The following is a 22,833-nucleotide window of genomic DNA, read 5'->3' as shown; positions in this document are numbered from 1 at the left end:
GTTTGCGCGCTCATCCTCCGCCGACGGGCGACTTCCTCTTTGGGTCGCGGTAGCGGCTCCCGGAAGCTGAGCAAGTTAAAGTTTCAACGCTTCCCTTCCCCGCCTATTCGTCCCGCAGACTGCCAATCCAAATAGCCAATAGGTAGTCTGACTGGCGCTTTCTCTTATAGGATTGGCTTAGAGTTTTGCAGACGCTCAGACAAATTTGTCGGGGATTGGCCGAGCTTTCAGTTTTGAAAATCGTAGGTTTCGCCCGCGCTACGCGGCCCTATTGCTTCCCAAGTAGCCGGGAGCCTCAGAGTTCGGGAGCTAAGGATCTGGGCGGGCGGGGAGCTCTTCTAGGGAGGCCGCTGGACTTGGATCGGAGCAGCGCTTAGTAGACGCGGTGCAACCGAGTGAGTGCGCGTGGGCGACCGGCGGGGGTGTAGGGTGGTTAGCGATTTGTTTCCCCTCCCGCCAACTCTAGACCGGGGGCGTGACCCTCTGGCCCCTTTCGGCTTGGGAATGGACGGGTCACCTCTTTCACTTGGCGAGGGGACCTTCCTTGGTCCTGGGACTTGAGATAACCCCTCACCTTCCACCTAGGTCACCAGGTTCCGAGAAAATAACTTCGTGCCCTCCCGGTGCCTACCACCCTTGTTGTGTGCCTGCGAGGCCATTTGTTGACTTGGACTCAGAGCAAGCGCACACCGACCACGGTGTGTGATGGAATTATGCCAGATTTCATTTCTGTGCAGTTAACCTTCGCTCAACACCTCCGCCTCCAGCTGAGCAACATGTTAAACTAGCCATTTCCGGGTGGCAATGCCGTCCCTTGTCACACCCTAGGCATGTTCGCTGTCAGCGGTTCAGCCCCGTCCACCCACTGTGACTTTCTCTGGGGGCGCCCAGAGCCCAAACCTGACGCCTGCCTTTCAGAGGCTGAAATCGAGTAGGGGCACAGCTTGTTTAAGAACAGAGTTTAAATCCAGGCCCCAGGGTGACTGTTAACTTCTCTTAGCCTCAGTTTCCTCATCCACACATGGGTATCCTTGAGGTTGAGGTGAGAATTAAATGAGATGATGCCTGACCTGGGCATGGAGTAGGACTCTCGTAAATGGAGCAGCTATTATGACCGTTCTTCACTGAAGTGTGGTAGAGGGTGAGGTCCCTGACTTCCTGCACCCTCAAAAGAACAGGCATTGCAGAGGAGGGCAGTGGGGCCTCTAGTCTGGTATATGGTGTGAAGGAAGTATTGGAAGGGAACAATGAGCTCCTTTCTCTTTTGGTGGGGTATCAGGTGCTCTGGGTTTGTGCACAGGTTTTGACATGGGCTGAAGACATTTTTGCTGCTTTTCCCGGGAGCCTCGTTCTTTGTACACTGATCCCTCCTTTCTTAGGGTTACCTTTGTTCTAATTTACGGTGACCCTTTTTAAAGCTGAGGTCTGCTAAAAACAAACATCCCCGTGGAAGAAGCCCAAACCCTTTCTGACACTTCGTGAAAGGCGCTGTCACCTACTTTGCCATTTTGAACAAAGACTTAAGAAAAAAGGAAAGCAAGTTGTTGCTTTTCTGCGAACCTTTGTTTTGGTTTTGGCTTTGGCTTCCTTAAACAATTTTCTCTTTCCTGGCCTGGAACTGGGATTTTGCACTTTGCTAGGGCGGAGCTGTAGAGCAGAGGGGCTGGGGAGAGCCAAAGGGACGGTGGTGGAGAGGCCATGCCCGTGACTGGCTGGCTGCAGCGCTGTCTCTGCAAAGCTTCTGTGATCCTGCCCATTGGGCCCTACCCAGATTAGTGCTGCTCTTGGCATTTAGGAGCAAAGCTTTGGATAAGTATGGCATGCCCTAACCTGTGCGGAATGAACTTATTTGGTGTCCTCCAGGGGGATGGGGTGGGTGGGAAGAAAGCCTGCAGGATGTTTGTTTTAAGGTGTAGAGTTGATAGGTGGATTGATTCATTCAACAATATTTCTTTCATGCCAGGCGCTGTGCTGGGCTCTGGACTTTCAGCGATAGGCAAGGCAGACAAGGGCTTGCCCACTAATGTTTAGTGGGCAGAGACAGGCAGTAAGCAAACATATAGTCACCCAAGTGCCATGCACAGAACTGAAATTGATGGATGGGACCATGGCTGGTGGTCAGGTCCTCCCTGAGATGTTGAGACGCAAGTAATGAGGAGAGAGCTGTATAAAATAGGAGCCAAAAGGTTCCAGGCAGAGGGCAGAGCTTGTTTTGAGGAACAAAGACTGTGTGCCCTGGAAATCCGATTCCGTGGGGCTGCAGCCTGACCTGGTGTTAAGCTCTATTGGGTGTTACGGGGTGACTTAGCCTAGTCCCTCCTTCTAGGTGTGAGGCTGAGCTTTGCATCGTTCTTGGTTTCGAAGGTACAGATCGGGGTGGTGGGTCACTGCTATGGCATGAGACATGTAGTCTGTTATTTATGGCTGTCGCCCCTTCACTTGTTCTTTCTGCCATTCATGCAGTCGGAATATTTACTGTGCCCCTGCTACGACTGCATGGAACGCTTCTTCCTTGCCTGGGATTCTGGTGATTATGATATAATTGAGTATTAAGGAGGATGCCTGAGCTACTAGTTTTCGAGGAATTAATTGAAAACTGGTTTTGTATCCCCCCGCCCCTGTCCAATAGTTCTACGCAAATTTTCTTAAAAATAAGATGTTGCTTATCCATTCCCTTGATGCTTCCTCATCTGTTTCTAGGACAATTTCAGCTCAAGGGAGAGAGAGGGTTGTGGGGCTTCTTGGAGAGGAGCCGTCTCTGCCCCCTACTTTCTTACTGGGTCCTTTGGAACGCAGAACCTCTTCTGTTCACTGGCCTCTTGAAGAGGCAGTTGGATTCGATGTTCTTTGGCCTGAGGCCTGGGGTCTGCTCACGTGTAGCTCGGGATGGCTGTGTCTAAGCCCTTGCTCACCCACAGGGAGGAAGAGGAGTGCCCACCAGAGAGTAAGAACAGGGCTGTGCTTGGGCAGGTGGACAGGGGTCCTGTGGTAGGCCTGGTTTCTCCCTGATCCAGGAAGGCAGTTGGCCATGCCTTGTCATTTTAAGCCCTGTACCCCGCCCTCCCCCACCACGGCCATTTGTAAGGACTATTGAAACCAGAATTGGCTGGGAAGTGTGGGGACAGGGTACTATGGGTGGGGTAGAGGCAAGGCATTGGAAAAGTGTAAGTAGGATGGCCCTTCTTTTTGCAAAAATGAAGCTAGCGGATTGGCATTTGGAATTCTGTATCTCTGGGGAATGGCTGTGAGCGGGGACGGGGGTGAGGGGGTGGAGGAGGCTGATTCAGGCACTTGGTGCCTTGTGGTGATTGGGGAATGGGGGCTGTGGCCTGGCAGGCTCTTCCACTGGAGAAGGTTCCAGTCCCCAGCCTGAGCCCCTGTGCCTCTTGTCTTTGTTTTTCACCAGAGAGAGCCACCATGGGGACGACGGCCCCAGGGCACATTCACCTGCTAGAGCTTTGTGACCAGAAGCTCCTGGAGTTTGTCTGCAACGTGGACAATAAGGACCTGGTGTGGCTCGAGGAGATCGAGGAGGAGGCCAAGCGCATGTTCACCAGGTGAGGGCAGGAGCCTGCCAGTGCTGGGGGCTACCTGGCTGCTGTTGCCTTGGGGACAGAGCGGCCCACTTCCTCACTGGACAGGCAAGACAGACAGGCTGCCAGGGGTCTGTCCTGAGTGCCCAGTGTGCTGGGGGCCCAGCCTAGTATAACAGGAAGACGGGGGAGAGGTGTTGCGCCGGGCCTCAGAGGATGGGCCGCACACCCTTGCCCAGCAGCCTTGCTCCCTTGCACATGGCCTTGGAGAGCCCCCTTGATGCTGGTCACCCCAGCTTGACCTGTCACTGCCAGGAAACGGGCAGGGGCTGGGCTGGGCTGGGCTGGGCTGGGTTGGGTGGAGGACGAGGCCGGTAGTTCCCAGGCAGTGACAAATATCACCCATCTTATACTGAACAGAGAGTTCAGCAGAGAGCCTGAGCTGATGCCCAAAACGCCTTCTCAGAAGAACCGACGGAAGAAGAAGCGCATTTCTTATGTTCAGGATGAAAACAGGGACCCCATCCGGAAAAGGTAGGAGGCCCGGGGGCAGGGTGGGGCAGGCGGCCAGTAGCCAGGGGAGGGCGGGTGGGGCAGGCGGCCAGTAGCCAGGGGAGGGCCGGCTGGGCAGGCAGGGTCTGGAGGCTTGGCGCCTACCAAGGCGAGTTTGGTTTCCAGTGTTAACGGGGAGCAGAGGCCTGCAGGAGTGGCGGTGGGTGCCCCAGTAGCTGTGCTGAGGGGTGAAATATCGTGGGGAAACAAAGCGTAACTCAAGACCATGGAGCCCTGGGCGTGTGTGTGTCGGGTTAGGAGTGTTTGATCTGGGCCCTGAGGATGGGAAGGGTTTCCAGACGTGGGAAAAGAAAGAGTCCAACCTTCTGCTTGGGTGAGAGCCGCCAGAGCTGTGGACCAGGGGTCTGCGGCTCAGCTCCCTGTGCTGTGCTTGTTGTGCTGCCCATAGAAATGACCGTGGGCTGCAGACTGCGCATACAGGGGGCTGGGTCTTGGGGTCAGGAGGTCCTGAGTACTTACCCCAGCACTGCCCCTTAGCAGCTAGATGTCCTTTGGTTAGTTTTCCCCCCTCTCTGAGCTTCAGTTTCCTCAAATCTGAAGTGAGAATGGCCCCTGCTCTGACTGGTGTGGCTCAGTGGGTTGGGTGTTGTCCCACAAACAGAAGGGTCGCTGGTTTGATTCCCAGTTGGGGCACGAGCCTGGGTTGTGGGTCAGGTCCCCGGTCAAGGCATGAGTGAGAGGCAACCAATCGATGTTTCTCTCCCTCTCTTTTCTCCCTCCCTTCCCCTCTCTCTAAAAATAAAAAAATGAAATCTTAAAAAAGTAAATAAATGAAGTGAGAATGGTCTCTGCTTCTCAGGGCCGCCTTGTGGATTAAGCGATAACATGAGCAAGGCCTGTACAGGGTGCTTAGCGCAGCGTGAGCTCAGTCAGTGAGAGGTTTCTATGAATTTACTCTCCCCAGCAGTTTGGTGAGGACTGGCATTACCCTCAGCTTACAGATTGGAAGGATAAGGCTCAGAGAGGAGTGGCCCCGGGTCTCATGGCAACGGGGGGCAGAACCTGAGCTAGATCCATGCTCTTTTGCCTCCAAGCCCTCCGTTTTACACTCCACCTGAGTTGGTAGCCCCTGGGGAGACTGGCACCTCGCTCGAGTTTTGGGGTGCCTCCCTGCCCTGCTGGGTCCTCTCAGCTTCTGCTGTGCCGCCTTTGGCAGGTTGTCCCGCAGGAAGACTCGGAGCAGCCAGCTGAGCTCCCGGCACCTGCGCAGCAAGGACAAGGTGGAGCAGCTGGCCATTGTGGCAGCGGAGAATGGCTCTGTCCCGCGGCGGGTGACCCGTGCTGCGGCCGCAGCTGCGGCCGCCACCATGGTGGCTGCTTCACCCACCCCGGACTCTCCCACAGTGCTGACCCGGAAGCCCAAGAATAGTGTCACCCAGTGCCAGCTGGTGCCCGTGGTGGAGATAGGTGTCGGCGAGCGCTGCAGCGCTGAGCAGCACCTCAGCCGGCTCAGCTCTGCCCGGGCTCCCTCCCCAACCCTGGCTCCAGCCACTGCTCCGGCCTCTCAGGTCACTGTCATACCAGACGAAGAATCAACACCCAAGAAGTCAGAGGCTGGGAGACTGGAGTCTGTTGCTGTGAGCTCCCTGATGGCTACACCCCAGGACCCCAAGGGCCAAGGGGTCAAAGCAGGCCGGTCTGCCTCCAAGCTCAGGATCGCACGGACCTCCCCAGGCCCCCAGGACTCTCCTGGCTCTCCAGCTTCCCCGTGGCAGCAGCGGGTGCTGGCTCCCCTCCTGCCGGAGAACTTCTCCACGGCCACGGGCTCCCGTGCGGACCGGCAGTCAGTGCGGCGCAGCCTGATCGCCCCAGCCTCCCTGGATCCCCAGGACTCTCTGGCCCAAAAGTATTCCCTGGTGGCCAAACCAGAGAGCACCATTCGCAGGTCAAGCAGAAGAATTGCCAAGAAGGCCACCAAAGAGCCTGTTGCCTCTGCCCGCATCATCTGTGAGTCTGGGGCCCAGCAGTGCTGTGTGGGGGTCCTGGGTGCCCAGCTTGGCCGCAGGGCCTCTGGGAGACCATCTAATAATCTAACAAGGAGCTGTCCATGGAGCTTTCTGTGATGATGTAAATGTTCCATATCTGCTAGCCACAAAATGTAGCTGATGTGATTGAGGAACTGAATTTTTACTTTTACTACATTTTACTTAATTTAGATTTAAACAGCCACGCTTTGCTAGTGTTTACTACAGTGGACAGTACAGATCTCGACCAGCCCTCTTGTTTTACGGATGAGAAAACTGAGGTCCCTATGCCCTTCTGATGACTTGAACCCGGGCCTTTGCCCAGGGCCAGCGTGTCCTCCTTTCCACCTGTAGCAGCTCCCTGAGGGTCACCACCTTTGTGGGCTGCTCCGATCAGTGGAGCTGTTTAGTCTGGAGACACTGAAGAAAAGAGATGTGAATAGTCATCACAGCCAACTTGTTCTGGAAGGGACAGATAGCTGGGTTTGAGTGTCAGCTCAGCCAGCTACCTCCTCTGCGACCCTGGGCAGGTTACAGGAACTTCTTCATGGGCCTCAGTTCCTCATCTGCCAACTGGAGTGATAGTAGCATCATTTTAAAGGGTTGTTTCTTTAGTGGACCATTGCCCCAGTGGGAGCCGCAGAGGAGGACAGGCAGCTCTAAGAGTCAGGGCTGGCTGCCTGGAGGAGGTGGGGTCCTGCCAGGTGGCAGAAATGTGGGGAAAGGTGTCCCCGGCAGAGGGAACAGCTTGTATGAAGACCCTGAGGCATGAAATGGCAAGGGCTGGGGTATCTGGGGCGCATGTGGGTTGGGGGATGTGACCCTTGATGGCTGTTGGGAGCTTCCTGGCACTGTATAAAAAAATGACAAAGAGGGAGGGAAGGAAGGAGGCAGGGTGACCAGGCAGGAGGTTGCCACAAGGGTCCAGCCAGAGAATGGAGAAGGAATGGGACTGAGGGAGAAGATGGGCCAGGTTGTACATTAATGTGTATCAAAATTATCGTTGATGTCTGCCTGGCATGTGAAGATTTATAAAACTCAAGGTTGTCCCACTTGGTCCCTGCAGCAGTGCTGCTGGCCTGTTAGGATTTCCCCACTTCACTGAGGAGGAAATGGGGGCTTCAAGAGGTCACTGAGTCTATAAACTGAGGCGCTTGGGGTTGGGCCCGCGTGTTTTGTCTTTTCCAGCCCGGCAGCCATTTGCTAAGGAGGTCTGGTGGCAGGCCCCGGGCTGGGGCTCAGTTGGGTAGGTGAGGGCCCCTCACCCAGCCAGGTTTCTTCCCTTCCCCACTTGGGGAAGGGCTTGCTCTGGGCCACGGGGCTCGGGATCCTAAACCTGGGGCAGGTGCAGGTGTGTGGTCTGACCCACGGTCTGTTTTTGGATCTTCAGAAGGACCCAGATGGTCCTGACCTGCCTTGGAGATTTCCGCAGGCCTGACTTATCCTTGGAAGAGGCCCCAGGGGCTGGCGAACCTGGGCCTCCAGGGAGAGGGTGGGAGAGACTCTAGAGCCTGCTCCTGCTTGGGGAGCGGAATCCAGACGGCCAGCACTTAAGTCATCCTGGGGGCCCCTCCCCTTCAGCCTTCTCATTTGATTTGCATTTGACCCAAGCTTATCTGGCTTCTCTCTGCCTTGAGGTGGAAGGAGGAGGGAGACAGTGCTGGTCTCCTCAGAAATAATCTTTAGGTGTTAGGAAGCTCTGAAGTTCATGGTGGTGGATACCCATTTTCCAAAATTCTATTTTTGGTGCCCCCACCCCTGCCTTTATTTATTTACTTATTTTTAATGTTTTTATTTTATTTTAGGGAGAGGGGAAGGGAGGGAGAAAGAGAGGGAGAGAAACATCGATGTGAGAAACATCAGTTGGCTACCTTTGCAAGTACCCCAACTAGGGATGAGCATGGACCCCGCAGCCCAGACATGTGCTCTGACCAGGAATCGAACTGGTGACCCTTCAGTTTGTGGGACAATGCCCAGCCAACTGAGCCACACTGGCCAGGGTTCAGTTTTTCATTATTGGCAACAAATACTGTTAATTGTTTTAAGTGACTTTGTCACTTTGTTCATTTTTAAGAAAACACCTGCCAAATACCCAAGCTTGAATAACCCCCGTGTGTCCGTTGTTCCTTCAGTTAAAGACAGTGTTCCAAGGGAAGAGTGGCTGGTTTAGCTGGGAGCTCACTTGTGAGTGCTCTTCACAGAGACTCGCACATTCTGCGTGCTTCCTGTTTCATCACACAGTCTTAGAGAGACGTGTATTTCAGTTTAAATTTAATAAAGCAGTCTCTACTTTCATCAAGGACAGTCTTAAGTGAAACTGGACATTTTTGTCCTGTAATATGGAGAGGGTCTGTCTGGTGAAGGGAAGGGTCTCTGAGAGGATCTGACTTCAGACACGGGGTGGCCAAGCCCCCACCAGCCTGGTTCCCTGGACCCCTTAGAGTGGCACCTGGCCAGTTTTTGACGTTATCTTTTGTTCCTTGGTTTTCCTCTCAGGCCACAGTTACCTGGAGAGGCTCCTGAATGTTGAGGTGCCCCAGAAAGCCAGGTGAGTTCAGTAAACCAGGGCTTGGGCACCTCCCCAGGGCTGGGCGGGACACGCCGGGGCCCTGTTGTCCAGGCGCACCCCAGCAATGGAAGCGTTTCCTGTGCCCGATCCCTTCTTCCCCCCGGACTGCCCATTGCCGCAGCCCTGCCCCTGCCCGGTCTAACCGGGCAGCAAGTGGCACAGTGTCAAGCCTCCCTACATCACCTATCAGTACCACTTGTCACCCCTGGCCTAACCTTGACCCCGCCAAGCCTTATCCTGGGGCCTGGGGTCTGTAGGTTGTCAGATTAAAGGCCCGTGGATGAGCTAGGACAGCCATGAGGAGCCACATTCAGATTTGGGTAGAATGGGGGCCCCGTGGGGGTTCGGCCGCTCGCTGCTCCAGGATTACACCCTGGCGCTGCTTTGAGCCAGCACTCCTGCTCCTTCAGGCCACATCTGCCATCGCTGAAACTAGCCCACACCCTTGCTTTGGAGCAGAGAGTCAGTGCTTGGGGTGGCAAGATGGGGCAACTGGGCAGAGCTGCTGGCTTTGCTGGCCCCATGGGGAATGGAGAGCAGGCCTCAAAAGAGATGTGGCTCATTGAGGCCCATGGGGCTGAGGCAGAGCTGGGGAAGGGCTCACACCCGGAATCGAGGCCCTCATAGAGGGTGAGATGAAGCCAAATTCTGAAAAGGACATCCTTCATCTATCCAGGCAGCAGACGCTCCAGGGAGCCGCTGGCTCTGGCTGTTGTCCTCCTGTCCTGCCTGGGGCTGTGGGTTTGTGGTCCAGGCCAGGGTTGGGGGCGGAGCTCCTGTGGGGGCGATTTGGGCTGGGTGGGTCCCATGGTATCTCCTGCTCTGCTTTCAGCCCTAAGGAGAACCCCAGCAAGGAGGCTGAGCCTGCAGAGGAGGCTGAGCTGGAGGTGAGGCGGGCAGGCTAGGGAGGTGGGGAGGGCTGGAGGGCCTTAGGGCTTGTGCTCTATGCTGTGAGCCCCAGGTCCAGATCTCTAAAGTCTTGCTTCTTTCCCCAGGTCCCCAAGAATGAAGGGAGTACATCGTCACCCCATGGTGCCACCAAGACGGCTAGTAGCACACCCAGCTCACAGCCTGTGTCTTGTGGTCAGGAAACACCCTCCGTAGGGCAGCAAGGTGAGTCTTCCTGACCTGCCATATGTGACACCCAGGGCCACGCCAGCCTTGGTGGCCTCAGCCTGAGTTTCTCTGGGGAGAGGGAATTGCGTTGTCTAGGCTGACAGGCTGAAGGTAAATGAGGCCCAGGGGGTTGTAGATCTCCTTTGAGTCTGCAGGTTTCACCTCCTGCCTTTGGGCGGGAGCTGCTGCCACGTGCCTATGGGAATGGAGTGGCGGAGTAGGGGGAAGGGCTTGACCAGGTGCAAGGCCTTGCACTCCACTCAGTGGGGCAGAGGAGGAGCTATGTGCGGGGCCTTGTCCTGTCCTTGGCTGCCGGCTCGTTCTCGCCCTGTCTGCAGAGAGCAGGAGAGCTGTAGGCTCCAGGCTCCAGTGTCCCCAGTCTGCCGGAGGTGCCCTGGGGTCCCGCTCATGAGCCCCTGGTGGGAACAGCATTGTAGTGTGAAGCCTTGGACCCTGCTTCCCCAGCGAACCGGGTCAGAGACGATGGCTGTGCCTGCCCCATAGCCCCTTGGAATAAAGGACCCTTTGAAATAGTGTCAGAGGGCAGGGGAGATATCAGCACTTTCTCCTGGCAGTGAAACAAAATGTACTGACCCCACACCCCCATGGAAACCCTATTTAGGAGCCCTCCGCCACCTCCTGTCCCATTGGCTCCAGCTGAAAGGGCCAGGAGGGGTGGGATTTCGAAGCTGGTCAAGGGGTCTGTTCCATAGGCTTCCGCTCCTGAAAGTGCCCCCCACACTCCCCTGCTGTTAGCGGAGGCCGGGTTGTTTTTGGGGCCACCTTGGAATTGTCCTGTTGTTCTTGTCACAGAGGCTTGGGGGTAAGAGGCCTGTGGGCTGGGGATAGCGGGCTGGGCTCTGTGTGGCCACAGGTCTGTCAAGGCCAGTTGGTGCTACGGCTGATTTTTCTGCCACTGGCCACTTGGGGGCCTGCCTGGAAGAGGGCCTTGCCCTGCCGCACTTGCCCCTGCCACAGCTGCCACCAGGGGCACCTGCCCCTGCGCCCTCCCAGCTGCCCCTGCGCCCTCACTGAAAAGGCTCTCTTCACAGAGGCCAGGACTGGTCAAGCAGACGGCCCCAAGGAGGCACCGCAGAGCGCCAGGTTTGTATTTGGGAAGGGGAGTGTAGGCCGCTATGCCAGGGGGCCCAGGGGTGCATGAAGCTCGAGTCTTCTCTTGCGGGGGATGGGTGTGCGGTCAGGAGCCTCCGTTTCCTCTCAGCAGGAGTGGGGCCTGGTGCTCTGACTTAATGAAGGAGGCAGCTTGATGCTGCGGGACGAGCCTGGCCTGGGAGTGTGTGACCAGATCCTGGGCCCTGTCCTTCTGTGTCCTCCCACTCATGTGACCTTGGGCTGGTCCCTTCCCTTCCTCTGACTGGGCAGTGGAGGGTCAGTCAGGGAGACCCACCTCTGCAGCATAGAGGCCCGTGGGTGGTCTGTTTTCTTGGTAGGGGCGCCCTTTCATGGGGTGTGGCTCTGGCTCTGGAGGGAGTTCCCGGGGACAGCCCCGTGACGCTGCTGTGGCCCGCGCTCCTGCAGGAGGAAACGCAGCTACAAGCAGGCCGTGAGTGAGCTGGAGGACGAGGAGCATTCCCTGGAGGATGAGGAGCTGCAGCCCCCCCGGAGCAAGACCCCTTCCCCGCCCTGCCCAGCCAGCAAGGTGAGCAGGCATCTGCCCGCCCTTGCTGCCTCCACGCGGCCTGCGGGTCCTGACCCTGGTCCTCGCCTGCAGGTGGTACGGCCTCTCCGGACCTTCCTGCACACCGTGCAGAAGAACCAGATGCTCATGACCCCGACCTCGGCCTCCCGCAGCAGTGTCATGAAATCCTTCATTAAGCGCAACACTCCCCTGCGCATGGACCCTAAGGTGAGGGAGCCTGCGCCCTGGGCCGAGCTTGGCTAAGGCTGGGCTGCATGGCTGGGGGCTCCTGCATGTGCCATGGCTGCTGAGAGCAGTGTGCGTCTGGGCCCAGGCAGGTGTGACCTGGCACTGGTCAAAGGCCAGCTCAGCCTCTCTGGCCACAGGCTGCCTAGATGCTTGCGATCTGTCCTGCCCTCTTGGGCTCTGTATTATGGCCTAGAGGCTTGGCCAACTCAGTATGACCCCTGGGGCTTGGCCCCGGGTCTGTGCAGTTGCAGAAGTGGCCCAGCAGGCCCCTACCCTGCCCACCCATCCCACACCCTCAGCGCCTTGAGGGCTGAGGTGAGGGGCACCCTTATGACACTCCGACTCGTTGGGGATGAGGGCTGGGTGAGCGAGAGGGTGCGGGCCCGGGTGGACTCGCTGGCATAGCTGGGAGCCTGGCCAGCTTTCTAGGACATTCCCTGGCCTGCCATTAACTCTTGGCTTTCTCCTTGTCTCCTCTCCTCCACAGTGCAGCTTTGTTGTAAGTAAAACCTTTTCCTGTCCCTGTAACCTCGCTTCCCCTAGCGCTTAGCAACTGTAGCCCTCCTTGCAAAACTGACAGCTCCTGTAGTGGCACTAACATGCTGAGCGGGAGCTGCGAGGGAGGTGGGAGGGGGCCAGAGGCTCTGGGTGGCAGCTGGAGGTGCTGGCCGTGCTGGACCAGGCCCCCAGCCTGGCCCTCTGCCTTTGATTCTGCTACCAGGAAGAGCCTCGGAACCTCCTTGAGGTAGAAGGAAGCAAAGGGTGTGTGACCTGCAGCTGTCGCCAGGGCCACAGCTTGAAGTTCCCCACAGCCTCCTCCTTCGCTCCTCCCCAGCCCTGGGCTTCCACTCAGGGTCTGAAGCTGAGATTTTTTGGGTCACACACCTGAGCTACCACCTTAGAGGAGGGCAGAGCAATGCGTGGTTGAAGGCCAGGCAGGTGACTGAGGGTGGAACAGTCAGCAGTGGCCTCTGGGAAGGAGGCCACAGAAGCTGTTCTCCTCTCAGACACCTCAGAGCTAAGGTGGGCCGCTAGCTGTGAGCGAGGAGCGACTGAGAGCCGAGATCTGCTGGGCCTGCAGCCCTGGCTCTCTGGAGGCTCCTGGGTGGCAAGGCTGCAGCTGCTTCATTCCTCAAGTTCCCCCTGCCGCTTCGAAGGGCCCGCTGGGAGGGCTTCTGCCTCCACTGGACGCCCCAAGGCCTCAGCAGCACTGCCCTGGGGCCTAGCAGATCAAGAGCTTCCCAGCAGTGGACAGGTGGGCCCTGAACTTGCCTCTCTGCAAGGAGGCTGGTCCCTGCTGGGTGGCCGTGCCAACGGCTTACCTTCCAATATGCCAGTCAGGCTGGGAGACCTTATATGCCTATTTTTCTGCTAGGTGCCTGCTAGGCATCTGGGCCCACAGTAGTGAACTACATTTTTCACCCTGCGGTGAACTCCTGTGCCCCATGCATACTGGTCAGAGCCTGGCAGGGCTCACGGGGATGGCCGAGGGGTCCAGGAAACTGCCTTTTCCTGCTTTACGGAGCCCAGGTCCCTGCCCAGAGCATTTGTGAGGGGTGGGTAGGACAGTCCTGCAGGAGCCTAGGTAGGTTACACGGGCCTTGGGGCCTTGGACTAGTTTCCTAACCTTTGGGTGTAAGTTTCCTTGGCCCCTCATAGGGATTGGATGAACCAGAGAGTCCTGTGTGTCAAGCACCCAGCACTGGGCTTGGCATGAAGGGACGCTGCTTGGTTGAAGCCTCTGGAGGTGGAATGGACTGCACAAGCATTTGGGTTGCTCTCACCTTTCGCTGTGGCCTTGACGGTGGCCTCTGGGGAGCAGGGACAATCCAGCCCACCTTTCAGGGTTGGGGCAAAGAGGAAACACATTCCATGACACAAATAGCTCTTGTCTTCTATGCAATCCACGGTGCAACGGGATGAGTTCTCTGACCTGCGCTGGGAAACTTTTGCACTCAAGTTTTGGGACAAAAACCTGTTTTGCTGAGCACTGTAGAAAGCAGGAGTCTGTTGGGCTCTCAGGGCAGGAAGACATGGTGGTGGGCACCCTCTGGACCACTGGCTTTTGCTTCCAAGGTGCTTTCCTCATAGAAGAGCAGGTGGGTGTAGTGGATGGAGGTCCGGCCTCCTGCTGGTCTTCTGTGGGTCTGGACCATTGGAGAGCGAGAGTCAGCCAAAGGCCACCCACTCGCTCCCCATGGGAGCCTCCCAAAGGCCAGTGTCCTCCAGGTCCTTCCTGCACTCAGCTCAGCCTCTGTGGCTCATGGTCATCACTCTTTCCTTCTGTTCCTTTCTCTGTCTTTAAAACAACAACCACCAAACGTTTATGTTAAAAAATTATATAGTAAAGTTTACGTTGAAAACTATGTAGTAAAATATACTTTATAAAACTTCACTTGAATATTTTCAGTATTGCATTTTAATTTGTTTATTGTGATTTTGACTATTGCATTTTGCAGTTTTTTACTGGTTGCTCAAGGCATTACATACTTAAGTTTCACAATCACTTTAGAGTTGATAGCAGTTCGATTGTGTTGTGGAAATCTTACTACGCTCCCCAGCGTGTGCTCTTTTTGTCTCACATGTTACCTCGTTGTACATTGACTACCTTGTCAGACATTCTTATAATTTCTGCTTTCAACTGTCAAACACAGTAAAGAACTCAAGAGTAAAAGAATAGTCTATTGCTATTTACCCAGATATTTATTATTTTTATTGCTCTTTCACTTTTGATGTTGTGCCTGTCCTTCTGGTATCATTTCTTTTTGTCTGGAGGACTTGAGTGATTCTTTGAGAAGGAGTCTGCTGGCAACAAGTTCTCCAGTTTCTCTCCATTTGAAAAAAATCTCTTTACTTCATTTCTGAAGGATACTTTCACTGAATACTGAAATAGAGTTCACTGAACACTGAATAGAGTTCTGGGGGAGCAGTTCTTTTCTTTCAGCACTCTACACACGTTGTGCCACTTCCTTCTGGCATCCATAGTTCTAATGAGAAGTTTTTGGTCATTCAAGTCATTGTTCACCTGCCCCTCTAGGTAATGTGTCTTTTTTGTGGCTGCTTTTGAGAATTATCCCCTTTGTATTAAGTTTTCAACAGTGTGATTATCATGTAGCTTGACGTGGGTTTCCTTGGGTTTATCCTGCTTGGGTTTTGATGACCTTGAATCTGTAAATGTATATCTTTTACCAAATTTGGAGTCTTTCCAAGCCATTATTTTTCCACATTTTCCCCCCTGCATGGCACTCTTCCCATTGTAGGATGACGATGGCACAGATGATAGGCCTTTTTGTGTCATCTCATGGTTACCTTGGTGCTATTAATTTTTCTTCAATATGTTTTCTCTGTGTTTAGATTGGATACATGTTATTAATTTATCTTCATGTGTTAACGGATGCCTAACTTCTTCTCTTGGACCCATCTACTAAATTTATTTCAGTTATTATTAGTTCTAAAATTTCCACTTGGTTTTTTAGATCTTTTACTTGCTGAGATTTTCCATTTTTCCAGTTGTCTTAAGAATGTTTGTGGTTACTTGTTAAAGCACATACACAGAGTAAAAAACTTATAAAGCATAATAATGATAAATTCCCAAACTTATTCTTTATTCTCCTTTCAAAGGCATGGTCACATAGTTATCATCAGAGCTTACATCCAATTTTGAACCTGATTTTTGTTCTGCCCACAATTTGCCAGGGCTGAACAGAGTTCAGAGTTGGAGACATTTGTGATGAAGGCCTGTGGGAGGCCTTAGGGTCCCCTAAGAGGAAACATGGATGGCCCAGGCCTCAATCTGGGTGGGAATGGAGGGTGTTTGGCGGCAACTCTGCCCCCAGAAGCAGTCTGATGTTGCTGTCCATCTTGCTGGAGCCCGTGGGCCTGGGGGATTCCCTGGGGCCAGCCAGGTCCCCAGCCCAGCACTAGGCTGTCTCCGCTCATGCCCCCTTCCACCCAGGAGAAGGAGCGGCAGCGACTGGAGAACCTGCGGCGGAAGGAGGAGGCAGAGCAGCTGCGTAGGCAGAAGGTGGAAGAGGACAAGCGGCGGCGGCTGGAGGAGGTGAAGCTGTAAGTGGCCCAGCTGTAAGTGGCCGGCTCCTGGCTACCCCAGGCCACGGCAGGCTCTCCCTGATTGCCCTGTGCCCACAGGAAGCGCGAGGAGCGCCTCCGCAAGGTGATGCAGGCCCGGGAGCGGGTGGAGCAGATGAAGGAGGAGAAGAAGAAACAGATTGAGCAGAAGTTTGCTCAGCTGGATGAGAAGAATGAGAAGGTGCGAGCCATGGGCTGGCGGGCAGCCAGGTCTCGGGGGCTGTTCCCTGCTGGGGCTCACACAGCTCACACCTGGCGGCCCGAAGGTTAGGGCTGTATCCCTCAGGGAGTTACGGGTTTGACACCCTGGACCCCTCTCCTAACCATTCAGGGGTCCTGGAGTTAGTTCTGAGCCCAGCTGAGGGTGGGCAGCCTCTGCTCTGGACCAGGCAGCCCGCTGCGAGGGGTGGGCTGAGGCCCTTGGGCAGGGCTGGCTTCCAGGTGCCCCTCCCCTGGGCTGGGAGGCCCAGGCTGGGTTTCCAGGGGCATGGGGTGCCTGTCCCAGTTCTGGGGCCTGCTTGGTAGGGTTGGGTGGGAAGGGCTGCTCTCACGGGCACATGTGGGTGGGCTCTGCAGGCCAAGGAGGAGCGACTGGCGGAGGAGAAGGCCAAGAAAAAGGCAGCGGCCAAGAAGATGGAGGAGATGGAGGTGCGCAGGAAGCAGGAGGAGGAGGCACGGAGGCTCAAGTGGCTGCAACAGGTGCGAACGCAGGTGGGGAGAGGGGCTTGGGCACCGAGGCAGAGGAGGGGCAGGACGGGCGCTGCCTCAGCCTTTGAGGACTGCTGGGCATCCCCACTTTGGTGGGTTCGTCCTGGAGGATCTGTGCTTTCAAGCCCCGAGGAGGTTCAACAAATGCCTTGGAGGTGGGGATGGTGACAGTAATGTGCTTTCCGTTTTTCTGTAGAGGTGGTGCTTTGAGGGTGAAGCACGTGGACTCTAAGCCAGACTTCCAACCTCAGCTCTGCTCTTTACTAGCTGTGTGGCCTTGGACAGGTCACTTGGCCTCTTGGTGCTTTGGTTCCTTCAGGTAGCAGTAGCAGCTACTTGACAGGGCTATTGTAAGGATGGACTATTCCGCTTCTAAGAATAAGGGCCTACCTCTTCCCTGGAGCTGTCGATCTTATGACTGTAAGGAGCACACATCTGTTCTGGGGGTTATAATACTAATGGCTAAACTTGATTTAGTATTTACTGTGTGCCAGGCACTGTTCTAAGGACGTTAGGTATTACTGTTGTTCCCACTTGCTCTGTGAGGAGACCAAGGCCAGAGGGCTTAAGTGATAGTCCAGTGTCACCCAGCAAGTGTGTTTGGCTCCAGTCTGCACCTTAACTATTAAATCTGCTGCAGCAGCAAAAAGAGTTGTCGTACGATGCGTCTTCAGGCTGGCGTGACCTTGTGTGGTGCCTGGCGTGGGGTGACCCCAGCTCAGCCCCTGACCTCTCCTGCACTTCTCTGGCCCGGGCCTGTTCTGAGGCCCTGACCTTGCTCTGTGTTCACAGGAGGAGGAAGAGCGGCGACACCAGGAGCTGCTGCAAAAGAAAAAGGAGGAGGAGGAGCAGGAGCGGCTGCGGAAGGCAGCCGAGGCCAAGAGGCTGGCGGAGCAGCGGGAGCAGGAGCGGCGGGAACAGGAGCGGCGGGAGCAGGAGCGGCGGGAACAGGAGCGGCGGGAGCAGGAGCGGCGGGAGCAGGAGAGGTGAGGGAACCCTGAGGGCCAGAGAGGTGGAGCCATCCTCTAGAAGCAGCTGCCACCTTCACTTGGCATTTGCAAAAGAAGGACATACCTCCTCAGCTCCAAACCCAGAGGCCCATAGCAGGCAGACCACCCGAATGTGGCACGTTGGCTCGGGATGGGGAAGATATAAGGGGCAGGGTCACCTGGAGCTCTCTTGAGTTCTGCCTCCATCCGGTACAGTGCCCCCTTTGGTTCATTTTTGTCCCCTGCTGACATGGTGGGGACAGGGGTGGGATGCTACTGTAGCGTTAGCCAGTATTTCTCAACAGGACCCCCATGGGCATTTGTGCAGTTCTTTGGTGTAAGTCAGCATCCTTGGCCCCTGCCCACTAAATGTGGCTCCTCTGGTGATGAGGAGTCAGATCTCCACCCCGACTGCACATCCCAGCACCTCTGGACTGCCTTCCTTGGGAACTGTGGCTGAAGGGCCCTGAGGACTTGCAACTCTCAGAGGCAAGGGTCTCTGTGCAGCAGGCAGAACCCCTACGTGCAGTTCTGCAAGCCTTTGCCTGGGGCCTGTCCTGTGCTTGGCTGGGCAGGGTCCCGGGGATGCCAAGGAGGACAAGCTGCAGTCACTGCTGGCCAGGACAGGTGGCATCCATGCCTGTGGTGAACTCGCTGGGGTGTGGACGTAGAGAACTGTGTCCCGTGTGTGTACCGACAGCCAGCACCCAAGCACAGGCCTAGCAGCTGCCTCTGTCCCGCCTCCACGCCCTGGGGAACACCAGGCAACACTCTCCGTGTCTGCCTTTGCGGGGCTGCCGGCCCCGTGGAGAGGGAGGAGTCGACGCCTGGGGTGGGCTGCATCAGAGCTATCTCCCTGTGCTTCTTGATGAACACAGAACTGTCTTGGTTTTATGGTAGAGTTGGAGACAGGAGTCTGGGAGGGGGACAAAGGGTGGGTGCATGACCGTTGATGTGATTTTAGAGTTGCATGTGTGCCAGGCAATCCCAGGGGCTGACGGCGTGATGGTCATAATGGTCAGCTGCTTTGGTGGGCCCTGAGCTACATGCTTTGCACGTTTCCTTGTTGAATCCTCACTTGAAGGCCCCTGGGGGATAGGAGCCAGCAGCTCCACTTCCCAGAGAGTAAAACAGATGCAGAGGTCAAATGACTCGTTCAAGTCACGAGCTAGTGAGCAGAGGTGGCTCCAAAGCCCGTGGCAGGCGTGGAGCACGGTATCCGCCCGGCGGGCCAGGGCGGTCGGAGATAACTGATCATCTCATCTGACTGTCGCAAGGACTCTGGAGGACAGGTGTTACGATCCCAAGTGTACAACAGACAAGACTGAAGATGAGACCTAAGTTGTATGGGAGCTTGGCGGCTAAATCTGGTGGGCTCCAAAGCCAAGCGCTCCCCGTACCCTGGGCGTGACCTTTCCGACCCTTCGGGCACAGGCACAGCTGTGGGCTCTTGGCTGCTGTGCCCATCCTGCCATTCCATCTTCTGCGGCCAGTGCTGATGAGCCTGATGGGGATGGAAACAGAGCCAGGGCTCGGCTTCCTGACAGGCTCTTGCTTGGATTCCAGGGAGCTGCAGGAGAGGGAGAAGGCCCTGCGGCTGCAGAAGGAGAAGCTGCAGCGGGAACTAGAGGAGAAGAAAAAAAAGGTACCAGGGAGCTGGTGTGGGGCTCGCATGGGACCTGGGGCCAACTTTGGGCTGGGGAGCCCTGCCCCAGTGGCTCTCGGGGCAGGAGCTGCCTTGCATGCCTGGCTGTGTGGGGTTGGCCTGGGGCTGGGGAAAGCACATTCGCACGGTCTCTTACACCTGGCTGGCCACTGGTCCCAGGAAGAGCAGCAGCGCCTGCAGGAAGAGCAGGAGAAGAAAGCCAAGGAGGCTGCAGCGGCCAACAGAGGCCTGAACACGACGATGGATGTGCAGGTGAGGCTTGGGCACCAGAGCAGAGAGGGGCCCCCAGCGCTGATTATTGTCCCCCTGTAGCTGGAGGCACAGATCACATCTAGGGACCGTAAGAAAGAGGAAGGATACAGTTGGTCCAGAGAGTTTTTACTAATTTTGATATGTGTATTTCTTATTCTCAATGTAGGCTTTCAGAATTTATTGTTAAAAAAAAAAAAAGAAACTAAACTTTATAAAAGAATATAAAGTAAAAGAAAGGTACCTCAGATGAGAATTTTGGTGTATATATCTATATTTTTACACATGTAAACATTTATACACACAGGTTGTAAGTGGACATGGTCTGTACATACTGTCCTAGTCTGTTCAGGCTGCTCTAACAAAGTACCATAGACTAGGTGGCTTAAACAAACACTTCTCTGAGACTGGGAACTCCAAGGTCAAGATGTGGGCAGATTTGATGTCTATTGGGAGCCCTCTTCCTGGTTCACAGACAGCTGTCTTCTTGCTGTGTCCTCGCACAGTGGAAGGGGAGATGGAACTCTCTGGGGTCTCTTTTTTAAGGACAGCAATCCCATTCAAGATGGCTCTGCCCTCACAACCAGAGCACCTCCCAAAGGTCCCCCCTCCTGATTCCATCATGTTGAGGGATGGGATTTAACATAGAAATTTGTGGGGGACATGCCTTAACTCCATAATATATACCACTTGGCAGCTGGATTTTTTTTTCTCTCTTTTTTTTCACTACATTGTAGACGATTACCTATTTCAGCCCTTGTAAATCTCTTAATTTTGACAGTTGTGTACCAGCTAGTTGTACCAGAATTTCTTGAACCAGCACCTGTGGACAAGCATTTAGGTGATTTCTCGTTAAATGCTTTACAAACAAAATGGGCTGTGAAGAGGGGTTTTCAGCGCAGCGCAGGTGAAGCTGTTGGAAAGTTGGGGGCTAGCTGAACGTTCATCTACACGGACTTTTAAGTTCCCCATGATGGGGTTCACAGCGGGGTCCCAGGGAGCTGTCCACATCAGGCATGCTGACCTGGGAGTGCATTTGAAACTTACTTCAGCATGAAGAAGGAAGATACAGAGCTGTGGATGTGGTGTGACTTTTTACATGACCCTGAACCTTTTGATTTTTCCTGTGAAGAGGGGAGGTGGCCTGAACCCCAGGGCTCCTCAGTAGAGGCAGATGCAGGAGTGGGGAAGGGGGAGCTGAGGGCCTTGTTTATCTTTTCCAGTCTCCAGCTTGTACCTCGTATCAAATGACTCCACAAGGGCACAGAGGTCCCCCCAAGATCAACCCAGATAACTACGGGATGGACCTGAACAGTGACGACTCCACTGATGACGAGGCCCATCCCCGGAAGCCCATCCCCGCCTGGGCCAGAGGTAAGCGGGTCCAGGGTGCGCTGGAGACCAGGGCCCTCACGTGTGATTTCAGGGGTCCCTGGAAGGAGTGCTTGGCAGCTGCGGGTGTCGGGGGCTGTTGTGCTAGATACTTGATATGTTGGCCTGACAAGCCTGCTTAGGGCCTTGGGACACATGTAGGATAGTGTGGCCACTCTGGCCAGTGGGCTCATTTTTGGACCAGATGTGGGATGCCTTTGTTCTCAGAAAATGTATTGAATTGCAGCGGGCTGTGGGCACTCTGGCCCAGGCTCTCTAGGTCCCTCCTTGGAGTCCTGCCCAGAAGGCCCGATGAGACTTGGATCCAAATAAGCAGCCTGGGGTGGGAATAGAGCTGAGGGATAGTGGGGTTTAGCAGTGCACTCAGGGCTGGGGCTGGGAGCTCCAGCCAGCCAGGGGAGGCAGGAAAGCCCTGACGGGGGGGCAAGGCCCTTAGGCAGGATTTGACCCCGGGGTGTACAGGCCCCAGCATTTAACCAGGAGCGGGGTGAGCGTGACTGTGGCCCTCGGCCTGGGTGTGAAGCCTGCCGGCAGTAGAGCGGGTCATGCACACAGTAGGTGCTTTACAGAGCTCGCAGGGCCGGATGTCAGGGCAGGCTGTAGTCTCACTCCCCAGGGCCAGTGCTTACTAAAGAGAACTTGCTCTTATGAGTGTCACCTCATTTGAACCCCACAGCATCTGACTTAGTTTCCTTAACTACCAGCATCAAGTCACTTGGGAGGTGTCAACATGCAGGGTTCAGTGTGGCCAGGGAGCCAGGTGACCGGCAAAGCCACCTAATTGTAGTTGACCTTTGCCAGCCCAGTGTTCTCATCTGTGAAATGGGCATGATAATAGGACCCAGCGGAGAAGGGTTATTGAGGATGAAGTGAGTATGTGGAAGGCGTGGTCCAGAGCAAGCTGGCTGCACATCCCACCTGCTCCTCCCTGTTGGCAGGGGTGTGCCACCCCGGACTCGGCCCAGAGGCCCCTCAGTCTGCATCCTGCACCTCAGGGCCTGTGCGGCTGGCTGATGAGATAAGTAGCCAGTAGTCACTGCGGCAAGGACGGAACCATGGGCTTAAGCTCTGGAGCTAGATTTGTCTTCAGACTGCAGCTCTGCCAGTTCCTAGCTGTGCACCTTTGGGCAAATCTCACCGATGTAAACGGAGAATAAAGGACCTGGCCCCCAGGTGGGTGAGGGGATGACAAGGTCAGGCCATGAGGGCTCGGCTGAGTGCCTGGCCCTGTGAGCTCCCTGGCACCTGGGTTCAGACTAGGCTGCCAGACGATGGCAGCTGTAATGCACAGTGAGAGCATCATCAGCGTTTGGTGGTGGGGCAGGAGGAGCAGGGCTCGGAGGAGCTCATGTGGCAGGAGGTGGGGACATGCTGGCGACAAGGGCTCTGGGTGGGGCAGGGGTATGGAGAGGCTCATGGGGAGCCCCGCGGCGGTGACCCAGCCCTCCGTTCCCCTGCAGGCACCCAGCTCAGCCAGGCCATCATCCACCAGTACTACCACCCCCCGAACGTGCTTGAGCTCTTTGGGACCATCCTCCAGCTGGACCTGGAGGACATCTTCAAGAAGAGCAAGCCACGCTACCACAAACGCACCAGCTCTGCTGTCTGGCACTCGCCGCCCCTGCAGGGCACCAGGGTCCCCGGCAGCCTGACCTACAGCCTGAAGAAGTACTGAGCCAGGTCCGCCAACCCCCTCGGCAGCCTCAGCCTCCTGTGTGTGACTGTCTGTCCATCTCCGTTGGTCTGGTGTCCTGCCTGCTAGCCTGCCGCGGTGGTTCTGGTCACTTGCACATAAACATTAACGTTCTCTGTGTGCTGCAGGTGGGAAGTAGCTCCGGCCTGTTTGGAGGCTGCGCTTGGTGTGTGTTTGGGGAAGTGCCAGGCCTGGCCCCTCCTGACCCGCAGGCAGCGCTCTGTAAATATTGATGGGTTGTTAGAATTTTAGCCTCTAGTGTTTGAGAACTAGGTTAATAAAGTCTATTCCTTTAAGCCTGCTGTGGGTTTTGTGAAGACCAGGGGGCCTCGGCTGACCCTGGCCCCTGGCCCTGCAGCCATGTGTCTCAGGCCACTGGATGGGCTGGAGGAGCAAGGCAGTGTTCC

General features: G+C 55.6%; 1 protein-coding gene across 1 annotated transcript; it reads left to right on the top strand.

Annotated features, from left to right (window-relative positions):
• Positions 1 to 276: 276 nt before the first annotated feature.
• INCENP (inner centromere protein) lies at positions 277 to 22,586 on the top strand. Its single transcript, XM_054563807.1, has 19 exons — positions 277 to 395; positions 3,407 to 3,557; positions 3,954 to 4,067; positions 5,263 to 6,053; positions 8,567 to 8,618; positions 9,472 to 9,526; positions 9,635 to 9,752; positions 10,808 to 10,859; positions 11,295 to 11,415; positions 11,488 to 11,622; positions 12,131 to 12,142; positions 15,599 to 15,708; positions 15,790 to 15,910; positions 16,306 to 16,428; positions 17,230 to 17,423; positions 18,993 to 19,071; positions 19,252 to 19,344; positions 20,565 to 20,715; positions 22,194 to 22,586. The coding sequence occupies exons 2-19, from the start codon at positions 3,418 to 3,420 to the stop codon at positions 22,406 to 22,408; spliced, it is 2,676 nt and encodes an 891-aa protein (XP_054419782.1). The 5' UTR covers positions 277 to 395; positions 3,407 to 3,417; the 3' UTR covers positions 22,409 to 22,586.
• Positions 22,587 to 22,833: the final 247 nt, after the last annotated feature.

This window comes from Pteronotus mesoamericanus, unplaced genomic scaffold (assembly GCF_021234165.1).
Source record: "Pteronotus mesoamericanus isolate MK-2021 breed Mesoamerican mustached bat unplaced genomic scaffold, CSHL_Meso_final scaffold_83, whole genome shotgun sequence".
NCBI classification, from domain to species: domain Eukaryota; kingdom Metazoa; phylum Chordata; class Mammalia; order Chiroptera; family Mormoopidae; genus Pteronotus; species Pteronotus mesoamericanus.
Note: the sequence above shows the minus strand (reverse complement) of the source record. Positions and strands in the feature narration are given on the sequence as shown.

Bases quoted from the DNA above. Each gene is read 5' to 3' on its own strand.
- INCENP (XM_054563807.1), top strand. From the start codon at position 3,418: ATGGGGACGACGGCCCCAGGGCACATTCACCTGCTAGAGCTTTGTGAC. The intron at 9,527-9,634 runs GTGAGGCGGGCA...TTCTTTCCCCAG, and splicing joins CAGAGGAGGCTGAGCTGGAG to GTCCCCAAGAATGAAGGGAG. The intron at 19,072-19,251 runs GTACCAGGGAGC...CACTGGTCCCAG, and splicing joins TAGAGGAGAAGAAAAAAAAG to GAAGAGCAGCAGCGCCTGCA.